General features: G+C 40.0%; 1 protein-coding gene across 2 annotated transcripts in view; it reads right to left on the bottom strand.

Annotated features, from left to right (window-relative positions):
* itga1 (integrin, alpha 1) overlaps nt 1-21,437 on the bottom strand; it is a 61,197-nt gene that overhangs the window by 21,585 nt on the left and 18,175 nt on the right. For both annotated transcript variants that reach the window (XM_040157294.1, XM_040157293.1), the window contains exons 2-6: nt 11,214-11,334; nt 7,258-7,367; nt 3,750-3,838; nt 1,880-1,994; nt 548-675 (exon numbers count right to left, since the gene is read on the bottom strand). In XM_040157294.1, the coding sequence (XP_040013228.1) occupies nt 548-675; nt 1,880-1,994; nt 3,750-3,838; nt 7,258-7,367; nt 11,214-11,334 (563 nt within the window). The remainder of the gene's footprint in view (nt 1-547; nt 676-1,879; nt 1,995-3,749; nt 3,839-7,257; nt 7,368-11,213; nt 11,335-21,437) is intronic.

Below are 21,437 nucleotides of genomic sequence, written 5' to 3'. Positions count from 1 at the left end.
GGTGGGGTTTATATGAGACAATTTTCTTTATACGGCAGGCAGAGGACTTCAGCAGCCATGGAAGATGTGACTTGCAACCACTGGGCTCCACATAAAGAAGACTTTCCAGTGTTTCCCTCTGGAAAACTCCACTAGCTCAATGCCAGATCAGTGTAACCATAATAAAAACTAAACATCCATTTGCTGAGCGATCCAAGACAAGTGGACAGAAATACTCAAGGTATAACTTGGCTAAAAGTACTTTAAAGACAATAAAGTCCTCTTTTCATGAAGTCTGCGTTATTGAGGACTTCTTACAGTTATTCTTACTCTTGGCACCATGTGGAAAATTCCATAATAGAGGGTACTTAAGTCATTCAATATAATATTATATGAAAAATTGAGCTGTCAGCAAATAATATATTCCTTCATTCACCCTTTTTCTATGTCAGTCTGATGTTGTATAACTCATCCATTTATCCATGTATTTACCCAAAAGGAATCAACATGATATACTGTATATATATATTTTTTTAAATCTGTTTATTCATTCATCCATGCAACTGACCTGTGAGAGTTTAGGTCCAATTTGCATTTTCACGATGAAGCGTTGCAGAAAGTTGATGATACTGGTCCAGGGGTAAATACTGTTAGATCCATCCAGAACCATCACAACGTCCAGCTCCTTCGCACACTCTGGAACAAAACCAGAAATCATAATTGATTAAATTTCTCGGTATGCAATTACAGGTATACTGAAAGGTGAGATTGGCCCTCTATTATACACATTCAATGTTTCATATGCTGTATATCTTTAAACGTTTCCAAAGATGGATGCCGGACGCGCTAAATCCACTAAAACACAGCTTTAAATCGTAAGAAAAAAAAATCTGATTACTTGATTACTTGTGCCCACAGCAGACACACTACACTAGCCTCAAATCAAGATGTAATTATGTGGAGCAGTGGTTCCTTACCTGGGGCTTCTGAAATTATGTTATGTACACTTTTACTTTGATAAAAATTATTCACGAAAAACAACATGTAGACATTGCTTTGTTTCAATTGATGACAAGTCACTGGGAATCACTGTTGTAGAGGATAATAATGCGAGGTACACACAAGGCCCCTGGGATGAGATATTCAAGTTTTAAAATTTAATTCATTCCATTAACAAGGGGCAAATTAGTGGAAGGGAGTCTTCCCAAGTTCAGTATTGGCCAAGGGGTAACTAGAGTTCAACAGCCCTGGAGATCTGGTCTGATGAGCAGTAGTTTTAAATTTGATTTAAAACCTTCATGCAGAGACCTAAAAAGGCATCAGTGAAGTTGTCTCACTTGTGGCAAGAAGGCAAAAAAAGTACAACTCCCTAAAGAATACTGCCTCTTCTTATCTGCCAGTTCTCCAGTTTACTTTAATTTGGTATTGATAAAATCAGTTTATTATAAAACATTCAGGGCTTGTCATTTAAATGGCTTTTTGCAGCATTATATGATCAGACGTTATAACCGGGATTTTTCTGTTAAAGGACTGCAAAAGAAAGTGATACTGAAAGAACGAGAAAAAACAAAAAAGGAAAATGACTGTTTACTTGCTGGTTCTTTCTACATTGTTTCCTTCCTGGGAAACAGAGTGCAGGCCCAGTAAACCGTCTCCTAACTTGGGCATACAACACAGCAGAAGGGCTGGGCCAGAGAGGGATGGGGTCACAGACAAGTTTACATTAAGAAGAATGCTCTAATCTCCCTCCTCTCTCAGGGAGGGTGAGTTTGATGTCAGGGCCTCGGGTGGTACTACAGTGACGAGTAAATTACAATCTCTTATGCCCCACCGGCAATTTGTGCAGATGCTGTCACGTCCTGTGCAGATCTGCTGTGTCTTATTTTGTCAGGCTGCGTACCTTGCACGGCCGGCGCCACAGAGTTGAGGATCTGGAAGGAAGAGCTGACATTCGCACAGACTCCTGAGATGTACTGCTGCTGCCCACACATGTAGCCATACTGAGGACCGCACGCCTGTGGAGACAGGACACACACACAGAGAAAACAAGACTCTAGTTGCTTGAGAAAGTAAAACTTATTGGCTGTGACTGGTTAGGTTTCCACCAGTATGAGGTCATGGGTGAGAGGAGGTTCAGGGCTACTGAAGACAGAAACCAAGAGGAAAGAACTACTCAAACTAAGGAATACACAGAGACTATTAAAAGCCACCATAGATCCCTTCAGACTTAACTTCTCCAGAGACAAAAAGAGAAAAATGAAACAGAGAAAGTGAGCCTGCAAGGAAGGAGGGCTTTAAAATTACCGCCAATAACTGGCAAATTGAATAATGTCTATTAATCTTTCAGCCTCATTTCGTCAGATTTACTCTGCATGCTCCACGTACTCAGTGCTTACGTTACATTGGATACCAGTGTTGTACAAGAGTAAGAGTCTACAGCCATGCTAGAGCTCTTTGAGGCTAAATTTAGCATAAAGCTAAATGCTAGCATCGGCATGCTAACATGCGCACAACGACAATGCTAATGTAATGCTGATGCAGAGCAGGTAGGCTAATAATATAAAAAAAAATTACTATGTTTACTATGTTCAACATTTTATTATTGCTACTTAGTAAATGTGAACATGCTAATATTTTAGCTAAGAAAGTAGCAGTGATAAGACTGATGAGGTAGCATTAGTTTTACAGGTATTTGGCCATAAACCAAAATATTGGACAAATAAAAATTTTGCCCTGATGATGGGGCAACATAAAAAGTCAGGGGATCACAGATGTTATTAGGACTTATCCTCTGGGAACCAAAAACGTCTTGACCAAATTTCATTGCAATCCATGCAATAGTTTTTGACACATTTCACTAAAAAACAAAACTGTGACCCTCATATTGGCCTTAGATGAAAAGATAGTAGATCACCAAAAGTCATCAGGATTCACCCTCTCGTGACCATGAATGTCTGTACAAAACTTTCATGGCCATCCATCCAGTACTTGTTGAGCTATTTCAGTCTGGACCAACCGACCAACAGACACATTGCCATCCCTAGAGCCATGCCACCAACATGGCTAAAAATCACATATGTAAAACATTTGGTAACCGCAAAAACATACAAAACCCGGTTGGTAATTACACTGCGTTGACAAGTATTGTTAAACAACAATTTATTCGTTATTCACTCAAAGGTCTGACATGTGTCTGGGTCGGCTGAAATCAGAATCGTCAGATGTTTTGCATTAACTCTGATGGGCGCTGACTTACAGTATATAAACACATGCATAGTGTTGAAGAGTTACGTTAACGCTCACCACATTAGAGTTAGGGCCTCAGTCACATTTGCAGCTGCACAGGATCTGCCTTCTCAGTCCAACATTAAATTTTCCTCCCAATAATTGCAAAAAGATACATTTATTGGCCTTTTGTCTATTGTGTCCGTTATTTTCCCCCACTGATAATCTCATAAAAATAAATAAAGTTGTACTGGAAATTGTAACCATAAAGCCTAATGGGCCTTGCCATATCCTACATACATTTCTGCACTTACATATATACTTGCTTTACAGTATCCCGTTCCATTCCCAGGACATAAAGGCTCACTGGGAAACATGGAGGGTCAAGCCCACTTTTTCCATACAGTCCAAAGGCCAAGTGAACACATACTTGCTGCATCGTTTCTTGCAGACAATATGCAAAGTACACTCCTCGTTTTGTGTTTGGAATAGAAAATCTACTGTTGAGCACTTTCATATACTATAAAGAGCACCTTCCCCCTTACCAGAAATCCTCCATTGGGATTGGTCACCAGTGTGGTTCCCATGGTCATGTTCTCCTTGACTTCATTTAAGTTGGGAACTGTTGTGTTTTCTGAAAAAAATATGGATGAATAAACAGAGTGAGACAGACAGGGAGCAGCAAAGAGGAAGAACAGCTGGACAAATTCCTTTTTCTCCATTTCCCCCACAGGAATAGACATGCTCCTTCCTTACTTCCGTCCACCTCGAGAAGATGTAACCGCTGAAATGTGATTAAATGTAGTTTGTGTCATTACTTTAGCATACTGTCTCTCAGTGTGCAGCTTATGGCCATTAATAAAGGATATAGAGCCCAAAACAAAATGTTTTGTTGATAAAGATCGTAGTTGCAGTGAAGAAGACAAATAGAGGAATTTTATCATTAAGTAATCATAACATGTGGCTAAAATTAGCATGTTATAACAAACTGTTGCTTCAGGGTTTGGCTTACTTTGTTTTTTTCCTGAGGGGTCGACACATTCTCACAAAGCCATCCACATGCCTTTTATATTTTGAATCGAGCTCTTTATCAATCCCCATAGGGTCATTTTGATGAATAGCAATTCCTGATTTTTATCAGCAGCCAGTGGTGTCTTTGGTATGTGCTCTTCTTCAAACAGAAGAGCAACAGAACTGGTAGTATATGTCATGATGACCTTTAGTGACTCGAGTTTAGCCCCTTCCTTAATCTCTGTGTGGGCACAGATTCCTGCTTTTCCCTTGTATCCTTCCTCCGTTTCCTGCCTTCATCCTAACCAGAAACTACTGAAGAGGAGAGCGTATTTGGGCTAATTGTGACTCCCTGTTGACCTCCGAGTTAAAAGATCTTTCTATTATTCTAACACACTTTTTGATTTAATGCAAAATAAAGTCTCATCTGTCACGCATCACATTAAACTCTGGGGTTAGAAGGTTGTTTCTCGAGTATCTTGGAAAATGAAGGACATGAACCAAGATCTTGCACCTCATGATACGTCCACGTGGGACTCAAAGCAGCTTTGTGGAGCCGCAGAGAATACAGTCTTTGTCCCCAGTGAACTTTGACTCCAGATAAGTATCAGAACAAATCAGACTTTTCACACAGTCCCTCTTGGTCTGAAATAACCTCTCAGAAGTCAAAGGAAGATACAGGTCAAATGCCACTTTGTTAAGTGGCTTCTACTAAAATATACCAGTATTTTATCAGGCAGTAGAAATGAACTGCAGTGTTTTTCTTTTGTTACACTCTAGTTTATCAAGATCATGCTCCTCAGTTACATACTGTAAACACTACATGCTACAAATAATGCTTGTTTTCTTGAGTATCTCACATTTGTATTTGATCATTTATAATTACAACATCGATATATTAAACGGGGTAACCTAGAAAACATGCACTATTGCTAAGTAGTTGTCCACCCTGTAAGACAGCAACCTGAATTTGCGATTCTGAAGCTGGATTTCATTTTCCAATCAGACTGTAAACATAATACAATATTGTTTAGAGGACAATTTGAAAAAACAATGTTCTTGGCCGTATTTCATCACGTATAATAGTCCTGGAATAACCACCTTTCGGTTTTATGAGTCGGACAGGACTGTGATTAAAAATTACAACACAATAACCACACAAATTTAAGTTTGCTCATTATGGTTTGGCATCTCTCTCTTGCGCTGGAATAATGCAAACTAGTGGGGAGACAGATCTGGCAATGTGAGACGAAGGTGCTGTTAGTGGGCATAGACTGAAATGACTGTAAGCACCAGACTTAAAGCTGGTTGACAAGACTTTTCCTCTGCTCGGCTGTCCTGGGTTTGCGTCATGATCCTCAGGGGTGCTCAGGAAATATCACTTTAAACATCCAAAAAAATTGGTTTCAGAGAAATTTCGAGTTAATAGAGAAGGTCGTGCAGTTGCTGAGTAATGCTTAGTTTTGCTTTAAATTCAAAATACAGCACTGTTGTTGTCAATCTTTTAAAGCACTTCCAGTTGTTTGCTGAGTGGTCTGGCTCCGACTTCCAGTCTAGATCGATTCCCAGTGGATTTTTTCCATGCTAAACTTGAGTTTGTGAGATTTAGGCTTTTGCCTTTCTAACTCAGCCACGATGAAACAAATATAGTACTGTCCACTGGTGAGTGGGGGAGCATCATTTCCAGCCACTACATTATCGTCACTTAAAGAAACTAATTTACCAACAGCAGGAGAACTGTAACTCAGGCGTAAACAGTTTTGTTGAAAAGTATTAATCCCTGAGCCGAGAGTCAGTGTGCAGATGTATTATACACGCTAACTCTCAGTCCTCCTGTGTCGACACACAGACAATCATCAATACTGACTTTGCAGGCTGCTGAGCGGGAGCTACATTTTGTTTATCTGTTTAATTAAGATATAATTGGAAGGATGAAAAATGAAAACCTTGTTTATTTACCGTCTTCCTGTTCTGATGAGCTTTACTTCCTCCCCAGGAGGCCCAGTCAAATATACAGTAGATTAAACACAGAGTTGTACAACTACACACACCAACCACCACTAAGATTCACAGTATTTGTACACACAGTTGACAGTTTTCCTCACCCATGCACCCACAGCAATTAATGTCAATATCCTATTTTTGTCCCCCCTCACTTTTTTTGCAGAGATATTACTCACTAAATTCTCTGCAAACTGACTGTCCAACCGTTAAAATCCAGATAAGAGAAGAGAGGAGCTGGTAGAAATGTGGATAAGCCCACTTTCAATTGTTACCATGCGCTCAGAGCAGCAAGCACAGTAATAATAACTGTGTAATAATGATCATAAAGTAAAAGAGCAGCAGCGAGTGCTTTGCAGACGTTTTGGCGCTGGTTTTCACTTCTCAGGCTACATACTTCTTGGTGGAGGTTATTGTATCCATATGCAGCCTAAATGAGGCTGAAAAATGACTACTGAAGTAGCCCAGTGCTCTTTGTAGTGTAGATGAAAATTCTATGTTATCTTTATTTACCAGCTATATTGTCTACCATGAGACAATAGAGGTATAAGGTCTCTATTAAGGAGACTACACATGGTTCAAAGTAAGAAAGAGATGGTGAAAGAAAAATCCTGTTTTAATTTCCCACAGACCAAGGTGACATCTTCAAAATCCAAAGATATTCAGTTTGCTATCATGTGTGACAAAGAAAAGCATCAAATACTTATATCTGAGAAGTTACAAACACAGAAAGCTTGAGATTTTTGCTTAAAAAATGACTGATAAAATGAAAATGATGAATGTCCAATTATCAAAATAGTTGCCGAGTAATTTTTTTGTTGATTGACTAATCGATTAATCGACTAATCATTTCAATAAGTAATTCTAACCTGATTTCTAATTTGAAGTTTAATTTTAAATATAGATTTAAATAGATTAAATAACTTTTCTTATTTTTCTTTTTGTTATATTAGCGTTATTATAGAAAGCAGAATGAATTTCATCCTAAATAGTTTTTAGCTATATATATTTTTGTAACTTTCATTCGCACATTATTCCTACCAGGCAGCTCCAGTTTGACACATGTGTTGTCCCCCTTCCCCACAGGACATTTGTAGACATCTCCTGTCCGTTTAGCTGGCTGGCCCGACAGCGGTGATCCAATCAGGACCCTGAAAAAATTAAAAAAAAACAGCTGAGATTGGTTGATTAGAAATCCAGTCAAACAGCATCACAGTTTTACGATCATGATAGAAAGCACAGTCCAATTGTTACTGCAGAAGTTAAGAGTTGGTAGGTTGGAAGCAGTGACTACAGCAGTTTAGATTTTCCTTAATTATACTGACATAGTTAAATTGAACATAAACAGCAGGTTTAGATTGGCTGATAAAGCTGCATAGCTCATTATAATTGCCTTTAACCGAATCTGTGGGCGTCGTATTATTATTACCACCCTGGCACTGTAGTATGAAATTGAAATAACAGGAAAAAACATTTATTTGTCACTTAATTTTTACCTCGTTACATACTATTGCATGATATGTTGCAGATGTCTGCAGATCAGTACCGTATCCGTAGGTAGGCACAGGACATGTATGCTCAGTATGTACAACTGCGTGCCTGTCTGTGTTACACCGTCCACGTCCATGTGTGAGTTGTACAACATCGTGTCACTCCGTCAGTAAACTGATGCTAAAAACAGCCATCACCCAAAAGAGTCATCTGCCCTTCTTTAAACATTTGGGCTCATTAACATTCCTCAGCTCTAATGGGCCCTGGTCAAAGCGAGACACGTAGCGGAACAACAACACACTCTCAGCTCGGTCAACTGTCAGCCGCCTGTGAGAAACACCACAACAGAGTTGATTTATTTATGACATATAATCAAAAGGCTGGAAACATAACTACTTACTCTATTAATTTAGCTGTTAATAATTGTTAAATAAATGTTTTATAATTACTCAATGACTGATAAATTTCACCAGCCCATGAGCGTGTGGTTTCTCATCTATGTCTTTCCTGCTTACAACACATACACTGCAAAAGGGGAATTACAAGAAAGTCATTATATCGTATTGTAGGATGACTGAATCTTAATTTTTTTTTTTTAAGCCAAGCTAAATTACCTCGTCAAGCAACATTTTTGCCAGATTGATAAACTTGTTTCAAGTTTCATCCTCAGTCGGTCGGTCCACCACTTTTGTCTGGACTGAAATATGTCAACGTACATGGCATGGATTGTCCTGAAATTTTATACAGACATTCATATTAACCAGAGGATGAATCCTCTGACTTTGATGATCCTCTGACTTTTCATCTAGAGCCACCATGAGGTTGACATTTGTGGTTTTAAGTAAAATATCTGCTGGACATAACAACTATTGGATGAAGAGCCATGAAATTTGATTCAAACATTCATGCTCCCCTTTAGGAGGAATTGTAGCTAATAACTTTGGTAAACCCTTTACTTTTCCTCACGTGCTATTATCAGGTCAAAAATTTGATTTGTCCAATATTTTGGTTTATGACCAAATACCTGTAAAACTAATGATATTCAGCTGTACTTTGTGTTTAAATTAGCATGTTTTAGCATGCTAATGTACTAAACTAAGATGGCGAGCATGGTAAACATCAGCATGTTAGCACTGTCACTGTTAGCATGTCAGCATGCTGACATGCTATCTCAAAACACTGCCGTGTCTAGGTACAGCCTCGCAGCGCCGCTAGCATGGCTGCCGACTCTTTGTCTTGGTCTATTTGATATTCAGTCTACTTGTATTTCTCAGCTGGAGCTAACAAGAAACAAGTCTAAAATGTGGATTGTTTGAATTTGGAAAGCTAACTGTCCTCTGGCTATTCTTTCATATGGGACAGCTACGAGAGTGGTATTAATTATCCCATCTAATTCTCTGCAAGAATCGAACAAGCGTTTTTTTCCACTATTTCTAACTATTTCTTGAACGTCATCAAGTGTTTGCAGAGAGCTAATCTCTCTGATTTCTCCCAGTTGCAGAGGGAGATTTTCGCAACAAAGTTAGCTGACTCAACAACAACATGGCATCTTTCTGTTACAAATTCCTGCAGTGTTGTGGGAGGAGACAAAACTTGATTCATATTTCAACGCTGCTGAGATGCATTGAAGAGCTGAAGGGTGGGGGTCTGAAGGAGACATCTGCAACTAATCAGTCATCCTCCAGTTATGGCAACCTGCGTGTTACATCACCTCACGACTGCTATCTTTTCCTCGATATTCTCCCATATGGATGCACTGAGGGCTACATATCATCTCTAATTTTATTGCCCCTCCTCCTCATTTCCCCCCGAAATTCCCTCTAAGTCTGTGTTTTTTCTCGTTTTTGCTTCTTTCATCCGTTCTCTTTCACTCCCCAGGATCTCTGATGCCCCCCCCCTCTGCTCTCTTTGCCCATGTTGATTCCCGCGTTCAACTTCTTCAATCAGGCCCTCATCAGGCAGACCTCTTTGGGTAATACTTCTCTCTGAACTGGAGCAAAATAGTACTATCTGTTTACAGAGCCATAGTGTTTTCGATGAACTGTGTGGAGGTTCAGTCACAGCTGGTTCAGCTGATTAGCAGTGAGTGAATTACTGTAACGGATCTCATATGAGCTCGATAAGATCATTACTACAGGACAGCATCAGGTACGGCCATGTGGTAAGGAATCAGGCGTGGTGCTGCAACAGGTCGGATAGAAGCAATCTCAGAAATAAAGACTGGAGTAACTGGAGGAGAGATGTAGAGACACAGAGCCATTGACCACACTCTAATGGCATTTGACAAGGTTTTAAGATTCTGTTCCCAGACTGTTTTAGCAAGGAGCCACGGATGCTTGGTTTCAGTGTATTTACAGGCCGGGTATGTGGATACTGGGGTGGGCAGTTTGTGTTTAACAGCTAGAGCAATAAAGGCAATGATCCTCATTACAGCAGCATCTGGTGTGCCCCCCTTCACTTAGCTTTACAGGTGAATTGGTTTTTTGTTTTTTTTTTGCTTTTGTCAACGTGGTGGAGTTGAATTAAACTGATTTGAGTACTTGTCTTGGTACAATAAAATATTCTCAAGCAGGAGCTTTTTGGCCAAGCTTCCCTTAAACAATTCGGGACATTTTCTGATAAAGAAAATGAATTATTATGAGGACCAACAGATCAGAGATACAGCTTGTTAGACACATTTATCTCCAAGTTTCCATCCAAATTTAGTGCAAAATTTATCAGAACTTCCAGGAAATCAGCTGAAGAAAATGCTAATTAATGCGTGTGTCCATCCGCTACCTTTGATGTGAATAGCGGTTGGCTCATTGAGATAAATAGCCGATGATGCTAATTTTCCAGTCGGGTGCCATTAAATCACTACAGAAAAAAGGACCCAAGATGTCACAACTAAAAGAGCGCCGGTCAGACCTCAAATGAATTAAGCTGATTATGTGGGAAACGTTATGGAAATGCTTTTTTGGTCTTTAACGTTAAAGCTTGAACACCCATAAAACCCACAAACGAGAAAACTAAATCCGAAACTCTTCTTTCAGACACAGAGAGCATTATACATCATGTTACGTAACAGTGTGGCATAGAGCATGTGAGATGACGTGAGTGGGTTTGTGAATATATACAAAGTGAGGGTATATACAAGTGAAGTGTCACTGGTTGCACATCTGCATGAAGTGACTGAACTTGCCTTCTTGTCATTAGGACATGGGTGTCTGTTACATAAATTGGCATTTGATTTCTCTCTGCGCACATTGACGCTTGTGCTGCTGCCGTATTTTACATTAATCTAACCTCATTCACGTCTGACGTGTGCCACGTCGGAAGTTTTATGGAAATGTTTCAAGGTCCGACCCGGCATCAGGTTAAGCTGCCATCACGTTTATGTCTGAAATGTGCTTGGGTTTCAACTAGCACCAGTGAGATGAGGAGGGAACGCTGTAGCGGGGAAGATGCTGAACGTCTGGTCTCTGGACACCCTCATTTCCTCCAAATGTAAAGCTAGTGACACTCACCATTTTCCCTCGCTGTTCTCAAACTGCTGGACGGTGTAGCCGAACATGTCCTCCAGTGGCCCGCTGAATGACAAACCATTTTTCTGGTCCACGTTGAAGGACAACGCATGCGCCAGCAGCACTGCAGGGACGAAGGGAAAGGAGAGGTTATACAGAATGCCAAAGACTATTTGATAAAACGAATAGGCCTATCAAGGCCCTTGATAAGCCTGAAATAATCTGAAGAATCCGATGAATAAATAATCAGGTCCTGAAATATGAGACGTGAATTAATTTTCTCATATAAGTAAACCCATGTTAATAAGAGGAATGTAAGCATCAACAAACATTCTCAATAAATATATATATAAAATATTCAAGATGCAACCAAGAAATGAAAATAAACAGATCTAATAATGGGTTAACTTAATAAATAATAGACATTTTGTTAATACAGCCACAATATTTATATAATTCTAATGCTATCAAAACTATTTAGTAATACACTGTATATAGAAGGTATATCAAGATGAGGGATGAACTGTGTGAACCATATAACACACACACACACACACACACACACACACACACACACACACACACACACACACACACACACACACACACACACACACACACACACACACACACACACACACACACACACACACACATACAGAGTCATTCTGGAGGACTCTAGAGGAATTTCAAACATCAATGTGAAGCACTTTGGTCAGAGTCCAGTCTGACCTGCAGGACAATGGCTTCTTCTCTGAGTCTCTGCACAGTCTGCGTCCGTCTGTCGCAGAGCTGAGTATATCACAGAGGGTCTATATAAATCCATCCATGTGTCAGTATGCCTGCACCACAATGACACTCTTTATGTCTACCGTGCCAGGGAATTCCTCCAGTATAAATTATTCAATTCCCAGACTTGTGAGGGAGTGTGGAGGAACAATGGGATTAAAGCAAAGAACATGCAGATGCAGACCACATACATGGAGGTACAAATAAAAAGGAGCTATTTGTTCTTTTGATGATGATGCTTTGTGGCTAAAGCGTCTGACCCAAAACAAAATACACACACTTTGGTCCAGACTGAAACTATCAGATGGACTGCTGTGAAAGTTTGTAGAGACATTTGTGGTCCACAGAGAATGAAGCCTGGTGACTTTGGTGATGCCCCGACAACTATTGGATGGATTGTCATGAAATTTGGTAAACACATTCATGTCCCCCTTTAGGATGAGTTGTAATGACTTTAGTGAATCCCTTAATAATTCATCAGCACCATCGTCAAGTCAAAATTTGAATTTGTCCAGCACTTTGGTCTATGACCAAGCACCTGCAAAACGAATGACATTCCCTCAGCCTCCGCTGTCCGGTAATACTACTAACACTTCAGATGAAGCAGTATAATTAAGAATATAGTAGTTTCAGTGTATAATTTGCATTTGGACATTGTGATAGGACGTTAAACCACTTTTTCTTTTTTTCTTTTTGCATTTATCAGGGGTCCAAACAAACAACAAGAATAAATCCGGTGTTGATTTTATTTGCAATCACAGTCTAAGCATCTTTATTGTCGGGACTTGTTGTCAGAGTGGTACGAAATTCTTTTTATTACATTATTTCTCCAATGTACCTCATCTACCAGCATCTGCTTCTGTCTTGCAGCAGAATCGTTTGGATCTCAGCCAGTTCCCTGTTATTTCATCTCCATTTAGATATTTATACATTGTAAACATCTTAGATTGTTGTTCATTTCCCACGTAGATTATTCCTGTCGATTCACACAAATAAAAGAAAGTTTTTAAAAATTATAAGTATATATGTTCTTGCAGAATAGCATTGCACTGAATAAACTGGACTAAAAGAACGTACAATATGGCAGATGTAGAGTCAATCTACATTCGCTGTTCCTTCCTTGCATGCATGTGATCACTTGAGAGTTGCTCTTAAGTTACTTTTACACTTCACTGTAAGTAGGAGTAGGCCACTAAACTTTTAGAGTTTAACTTTTTCACTTTAATTACGTTTTCACTATTTGTCAATGCATCTTTAAAAATTAAAATGTTATTAATCAACTTATAATGAGTTTTTATATCATTTTTTAAAAAGTATTATAACTAAGCACCAGAAAAAGTATTGAATAATTATTCATGAGGCACACTCCAGACTCCAAACTGACACAAAATCATGAACTGCTGAATATGGGATGTATCTGCTTGTGCATGTTCAAAGGACATGGTTGGTCGAAGAAAGACAAAGAAAGCAGTACTAACAGCCATCTGTGCATATATTGTATGTAGTCCATAAATCAAGGAGGCTTCGATGCATGAATTATATATGTGATTAGGTCTATTATGGCCCCTCTCACCGCTTTCTTTATAAACAGAGGAGCTATAAAAACATACTGCTGCCAGTCATCATCGAGTTATGTTTACAGGTTGATCGCATAGATTTCATATAAGATTACACATTTAACATTCAGCTCCGGTAAAGAGGGCGAGACAGAGAGAAACAGAGAGAGAGCCAGAGCTGCAGAGTCATATACTGGTATCCCAGCCAAGAAATATTATACCCTCTGTTTCTCCCTCATTCGTTACTGTACTTCCTCTCTTACCTCCTCTCCGTCTCTCGGAGAAGCTCCATTTCCTGTTCCTATTAACCTGATTACAGACATCCCCTCAAATCCACAGGTACACACACACACACACACACACACACACACATACACATACACACACACACACACACACACACACACACACACACACACACACACACACACACACACACACACACACACACACACACTCACATAGACACGCACAGCCAATTTAGTTGATTTAAGATGGCTTCAGGCCAAACAGGCCTTTTCCATCTATCACCAAATCAGCTCAAGTGCAGTTCACAGTCACGCTGGCATGAGCTGTAAATCATAAAGGAGTGCCCTCCGTCATCTGGCTGAGAAGTCTTTCGTGTGTACCCATCTCATGTCCTTGCTGCATTTGGTGGCTCCTGGCTCTGCTCTGCTCAAATCTAAACCAGTGAGTTATGTAACCAGCTATTTTCCAGAGCAGGGCCAACATCTGCCCTGGAAAACCAATAAGTGGGCTTGTCCCTTGTGGATGGAAATAGCCTCATAAGCCTCTGAGGAATTGGCAAATAAAGCTGTCCATCACTGTCTGGAGGGTTTATATCGTACTCTGTTACACATGGTGAGCTAGCAGCGAGGCTCTGTCGCTGGTCAGCCCAGCACTTTGGTCCAGACCGAAATATCTCAACAACTGTTGGACCACGGTACCAAGGTACAGCCTCGCAGAGCCGCTTGCGTGGCTGTAGACTCCTAGTCTCGTTACAGTACGAAATAAACACAAATACAACCAGAGACAGCGAGAAAGTCAAATTTAGGGGATGGTATTCCTCTGAAAGTAAAATGTAGAGTTCAGGGCTGCAACTAATGATTATTTTCAGCGGACTGACCCTTTGAGTTCTTTTCAATTAATCAAATAGTCTATAAAATGTCTGATAATAGTGAAAAATACCCATCCCGAGATGACGTCTTAAAATGGCTTTTTTTCTACGACCTACAGTCCGGTGCATTTGCCCTTGTTAAATGACTCAATCCACTGTCAAAATTGTTGTCCATTATTATTACTATTATTATTATTTTGTCAATTGACTAATCAAGAAATCAACTAATCACTTCAGCACCAATAGCACTAACAGCATTTCAGCTGTGTTTTTTAGTTGTCCGTCTCACTCACATCTGCGGAAAAAGACACACTTCTGTTTTAAACAATCCAGCTGTCTACGCAGGCCGTGTAACGACTCACATTTCACTTGCACTATATGCTTGTAAGTACAAGCAACAGTGTATTTTTATGCTGTAAATCTATTTTCTTCATTTTTTATACGCATAACTACTGTCATTCTGAGCTCTGAGTGCTGCCAAAAGACGGGCGACTTACAATCAATACTGTGCCTGAAGGTATCGCGTGTAGACGCAGACGGAGGACTGAAGCTGCTGCTGTCGCTTTGCTAATGTGCTCCTCATGCTACACCCTCCTTTGTAGACATTTTGTTAGTCTTGTTTCAGTAGAAAAGGGGGACTGGCAGATACAATATAGTCCACATGTATTGTTTTTTATTGTAAGAAAAATCTAATTTTTGGTCACCAGAAATTTCTAATGTTAATTGATTCAAATATTCTTAAGACCACAAGGAGTCTGTTTTCAATCAAACTCCATGTGGTCCTGATTGATCCTGGCAGTCTGTCGGCCACACTAACCCACAATAAAACCCTGCTGCCCCCTCGGCCACAGTTATCAAAACCAAAACGACTCCATTCAACAATTCTGCGATACATCAAGCCAAGTAGCAAAAGTCAGATCTGCCTGATCCAGGTAGGGCAGAGAACAGCACAGATCAGCACCTGTTGGCCTGTGCGACGTCAAACCAGCTATAAAAACGACCCCAAGTCAGCACCTGTAGGCTTCAAAGCTTCGTTTGGCTACAGTAAAAACACACCCGACTGGCACCTGCTTATGTGTAGCATATATAACCAGCTATAATCAGCTTTAAAGCTTAATGCAAATCAGCACCTGTGGGCAACAAGTCATTAAGTAACCCTGAAACTCAACCTTACTCAGTTGTGGTAAGAAACACGTGTCAGTTGTAAAGCTGATCCAAGACGGACTGTTAAAACAAATCTCCTAAAATTAAAGAAACTGGTTAATCTTAATGATACATCAGCTGGAGTGAAGGGATGAATGAATTTTTTAATGACAGTCTGGTGTTTGACCCTTCAAAGGCCAAAAAGGGCTTTGGGTGGGACCTGGACCTTTTCTTCACCATGTGCTGGCGTTTATCAACATGCACTACTAGCAAGAGAGAGTACCTTCATATTTTGGCATGGTCTTGGGCAGCCTAGATGCCATGAAGACGTTACAAAACTGAAATATTTCCAGATTTACTCCTTTGTTTGTTTTTCTCTATCTGCTTTTCTTCTCCGCTGCATTTCTTTCTCAGCCTTTCCTTCTTGCTCGCCCATAACCTTCCTCTAACTGTCCATTTGTCAGGTTTTTCTTCTTGTTTTGTGCTCCAACAGTACCCACTGTTTCCTCTCTGGTCACTCTAGGAGCGGTTACCCAAAGCGGAACTTCTGAGAGGTTTCAGTTCTGCTGATTCTGACTTGATCTTATTATTTGACTGTCTGCTCAGTTGCCGCTTTATTTTTGGCAAATGTAGAGTATGTGGGTGTGCAGTGGACTCAAGAGGTCATGAATGTAGGTGTGTTTGTGTTTTCAAATGCAGAGGGGAACAAAAGAGCCCGAATTCCTTTGTGTTTTAGGGATGATGTCTGTAGGCAGAGGAAGGTACAGATAGATTCACTCAACTTTTATTCATACACGGTGGTCCAATGAGAGCAATTCACTCTCTTTTGCATAATGAGACAAACTAAAACAGTATGATTAGAAAACAAGACTCAGAGTCTACAGACCTGCTAGTATGTCCAGGTGTGTGTACTTGGGCTCACAATTATTATTAGAGCTACATAGACGGGTAAATCAGCCAGGCCAATGCACCGGCCCTTATTATTTTTCAACTGTGAAATGTCCTGCTCAGTATTTACTATTCTTAAGAAAAGAATCTAAGGTATCCCTAACAAGATTGTTTGTTTACGTGACGTTTTTACGTAATTACTATCAGCCGATACATCGGTGTAAGGTTTTTGAATCATTTTTTTAAATCGTTGAGTCACCAAAGCCACCGTCACCACGAAAAGCAAGATCAATGTTAGAGAAGAGGAACGTGCTGCTACAGTCAGTTATTTGATCACAAACCAAAGAATTAGACACACTTGCCCTGAAATTTGACCGGCTGGTGGCGCTAGAGGAGAAGTCAGAGGATCATCAAAGTCATGAGGATTCATTATCTGGGAATCATGAATATAATTATTTTTTTAAATTTCATGGTAATCCATCTAACAGTCATTGAGATATTTCAGTCTGGACCAAAGTGGTGGACCAACCAAGAGAGTGACACTGCCATCAGTAAAGCCACTCTAGTGTGGAGACAAAAATCCTCTCCCTCAGTCCTGCTCCCCATTCAATCTGCTTCCTCTCCTCCAGCCGTTCATTAATTCATCCTCCCATCCCTGTGTCCTACAAGAGCATCATCCATCTTTCTACTATTTCCTCCTTCCATTCATCTTCCTATCGACATCCCTCTGCTCCTCTCTTCCTCCTTTCATTCATTCACCGAACACGTCGGCTCGAACGTGTCAAATTTCACTCTCTGAAACTTCCAGATGTATCCTCGGGAGCTCTGTTTTTTTTTTTCCACCGGTGCAGAAAACATGCAGGCTTACAAGCTGAGACCCACGCATGACATCATCCCCCCTGACGGTTGTCAAAGCTTTCACACACAGCCCACACACACCCAACCTCTCTCCCTCTAGAATGCAGGGGTGGTTGACACCCTCCTAACCACATCCATCCAACAGTCTCACACACACATAGTATGTCTGCTAAATCTGCTGATCAGAACAGTTTTCACATGCAGGGAGAGGCTGGGATGGTGCCGGGGATACATCAAATACCTCTGGAGAAACTAAAAATACACACAGGCAGGGGTCGAAGAATGACCCTCCCCCAGAATCAATAAGCAACATGTAAAAATAATCCCACATACTGTAATCATGAGCCTGTGGGTAAACGCCGTATTCCGACTAATCACCAACTCTTACAAGCATCGCCGCAGGTTTATTGGGGGCAAAGTCAGTGAAAGCAAAGAGAAACTTTGAAAGAAGACGCAAATGAGAATATCCCGAGCAGAAAAAAGGAGTGTAGACTGTCGACCCTCATCCTGTGCAAACAGACAGAGCAATTTCATGCTTTGTACTGTATATTAAACAACCGACAGTACAACTGTAATACTCTAATTATAGTTTCTCAAAGTCGCAGTGCAATGTATTTGTGCTGTATTTACCGTGTTTTGTGATAATCAAGTGACACTAAGGCTTTGGAGCCAGACGCCCATTTAACAAAAACCAAAACACATTGATCTGCACTATCCACTTATTTTGCTAAAACTTTAATCAATGGTACTGGAATATATGGACAGTAGTGGGCTTCTGGATTGATGCCATTCATTTGTAGGAAAAACAAGTGAGAAGTAGCTTGGTGGCGGTTTCAAGCTCACTATCTGTTTAATCTTGTCAAGCTGATCGAGACATCATTTCCAGAAAACGACTGCTCTCTTGAAAATATGCTTATTTGCTTTCTTTCCAAAAGTTAGATGAGAGGGTTGATACCACGCTCGAGTTGGTGCGCTAAGTGAAGAGCTAAAGCCGGTTTATCTTAGTTTAACAGACTGGAAAAAGGGAGAAAAAAATGGCTTGGCTCTCTCCAAGGTTCAAATGTGAACCTACCAGCACATCTAAAGTTCACTAATTGACATGTTATACTGTATCTATTTGTAAAGCCAGGTAAGTCCCTTGAAAACCACAAATTGTTGTTTTTTTTGTTGTTGTTTTTTTTGTTTTTACATTACTATTCTGCATGGATTTAATGAACGAGTTACAGTTTGTTCATTTGTGAGGTTTAGCGGTGCTGGTAGGCAGATTATTGAGCATTGCCGAGAGCCAGGCTAATTGTTACCACCTGCTTCCACTTTTTAATGCTAAGCTAAGATAACTGGCGCCTGACTGGCTTGATATGTAACGCTCACACACACAGAGTGATATCAATCTGCTCATCTAGTGCTTGTAAAACAAAGCAAATAAGCTTATTTCCCAAAAAACTGCACTATTCTTTTAGAAGTAAAGAGTGATTTTAAGTGTGATCCATTGATTCATCGTCGGCTCAAACACACCCACCTTTCTTAAATCCTTTAGAGCGAAGCTGAAATGTTTGTTGAGTGTGGACCATAACAGCAGAACAATGTAATTGTTAGTTACGGGATGTTTTGTAAATAAGTCACTTACCGGATTGAAAAAGGAAAAGCAGACGTAGCAGCAATGATTACATGCTTAGAATCGCTGCACAGACTATGTGATTTTAGAGCCTGCCCAGCGCTTACACTTTAAGGTAGCATGTTAACATTAACACAGTATATAAAATATATGTCTGTTGATTTAGTGCTTTTGTTGTGAGTTTTAAAGCGATCAGGATAATTATGCACAAATTCTAAATAAAACCATACGCACCGCGAAGAAAAGAGCTGTTGATTTCACTGAGCAGGTGCACGCAATACATGACTGTTTTCTGCTTGGCCATGATATACTGAAAATTTATTTTGCTTTTTTAAAGCTTCTCGTTCCTTCTTGAGAAACCTACATTCCAGCTGCCAAACCAAATCATTTTGTGGTTTGTCTCTTCGAAACTAGTTCCCTCAGCACTTGAGCGTTTTAAAACGATTCTATGATTTAGTGGTCTCTTTTTCATGCACTGCTATCATAAGTTTAAAAATCACTCTATGGGGCTAATACAGGGAGAGACACCGCCTCTGTGGTGAAAACTAATCCATCTGTGTGCATTTTCATAGTGTTTTCAACACTCCGCAACATTTTTGAAAAGATCCTCTCTCAGAGATTAAACCTCCAGCTCACTGGGGGTTGAAGCTCAAAGAAAAGAAAAAGTTGATAATTTTTTTAAACATACCCACATTAGTGTGGACATGGCCTAAGCGGGGGCAATTCCCAACCCCGTCGAAACACTCCCTCTCGCTGTCAAACACACAGATGTGTTTACGGAAGGTAATGACTCCCCCTTGATGTTTTGTTTCTCCCCTGTTTTTTCATAGCAACTCATGAACAGTAAAGCAAAACAGCACACAGGACTTACGTGCCCCCTCTAAGTGCTGTAAATGAGGCAAAAATAAAAATCTAATGTATTCACAAAAACCTAGACAAAAAGTAAAAACAAGGATGCTGAGACGTAATGAGAGTCTGTGATGATGTGATGACAGAAACAACGTTTCAGATCACTTCAGTTCCCCCGCCAACTATTAATGTCAAGCTTTTCTCACATCCAAAGACCGAAGTTAACCTGAGGCAACGAAAGAGCTGTCACGTGAACTTTTCACCTGACTATCGTTTGACGGTATTTCGTCTCTGCTGATGATGTTACGCTGCTCTCCTCACGTGCACAATGCTTTGCTCTCCTCTGGTTAGAAAATAAGTTTCATGATCAGGCCTGAAAGTTGCAGCAGTCTGGGGCAGAATGATATTTTGTCAGCATACATTAGGGGTGTACATGAATATGAACACATTATTTAGCTGCAACTTTTGCAACTTGACCATAGGCAAAAACTGAGGTTCTGAAGTAAGGGATCGTCTCAAAAAAAATGCATGCTAATGGGCCAAGGAGGCTTTTCAGATTGTTGTCAATAGTTTTTTTTCTGTAGATTTTTCTAGTCTAATTTTTTCATGGACACGTGAAAAAAAAGATCCCAGACTTCATTTTCATCTGCACCTCCTCCCACTGCATGCACAATCTCCTTTATACAAAAAATAAATAAATAAATATGGCCCACTGGTGTTAGCAGCATTCTCATCTTTTCATCAAAAAAGCTTCAAACCAGTTTCACATCCATCTGGGTCTCCTCCCATTATATACGGAATTTCCAGTTTTTTAAGAAAATCATGCAGAATGGCCCAGTGCAATTCCAACTTGATCAATACATCCTGAAGACGTTTTCCACTGACCTCCCATTTTAATTTCCACCCAGACAACTAACAACTTTTACTTAGATTTCCTTTCGTGAGGGTGGGGTTCAAATACAAAACATGTTTTTCTATTTGATTAATTCAGGTAAATGGCTAAAATATTATATTGTTTTGTTCACAGTTAAACTTTAGATACGCAGTACGTACGAGGAGTATAAATGGCAGTAGAAAACAATTTAATGCAGAAATGAAGCAGACTAGACATTTTCTAACAACTTCTGGTATAAGACACTTCCGCTTTTGGTATAACCCGAATAGAGATGTTTTTTGATGTAATATACAGATACAGATAGTAGTCTTACATTACGCCCCTAGCATTCGTACATGGAGATTTTAGAGTAACGGGTACCATGTCTACGCAGTCCAAATCCTGGTTCTCAAACTAGCTATGTTAAAAGTTGCAGCTGGATCCGCCAAAATGACCTTTAACACAATAAAACTCCAAATACTGTATCTAAAATCAATCAAATAAGGATCAGGAATTGCAACCAAAATGGACGTTACAT

This window comes from Xiphias gladius, chromosome 20 (genome assembly GCF_016859285.1).
Source record: "Xiphias gladius isolate SHS-SW01 ecotype Sanya breed wild chromosome 20, ASM1685928v1, whole genome shotgun sequence".
NCBI classification, from domain to species: Eukaryota; Metazoa; Chordata; class Actinopteri; order Istiophoriformes; family Xiphiidae; genus Xiphias; species Xiphias gladius.
This window is presented reverse-complemented; position numbering and strand designations above follow the sequence as displayed.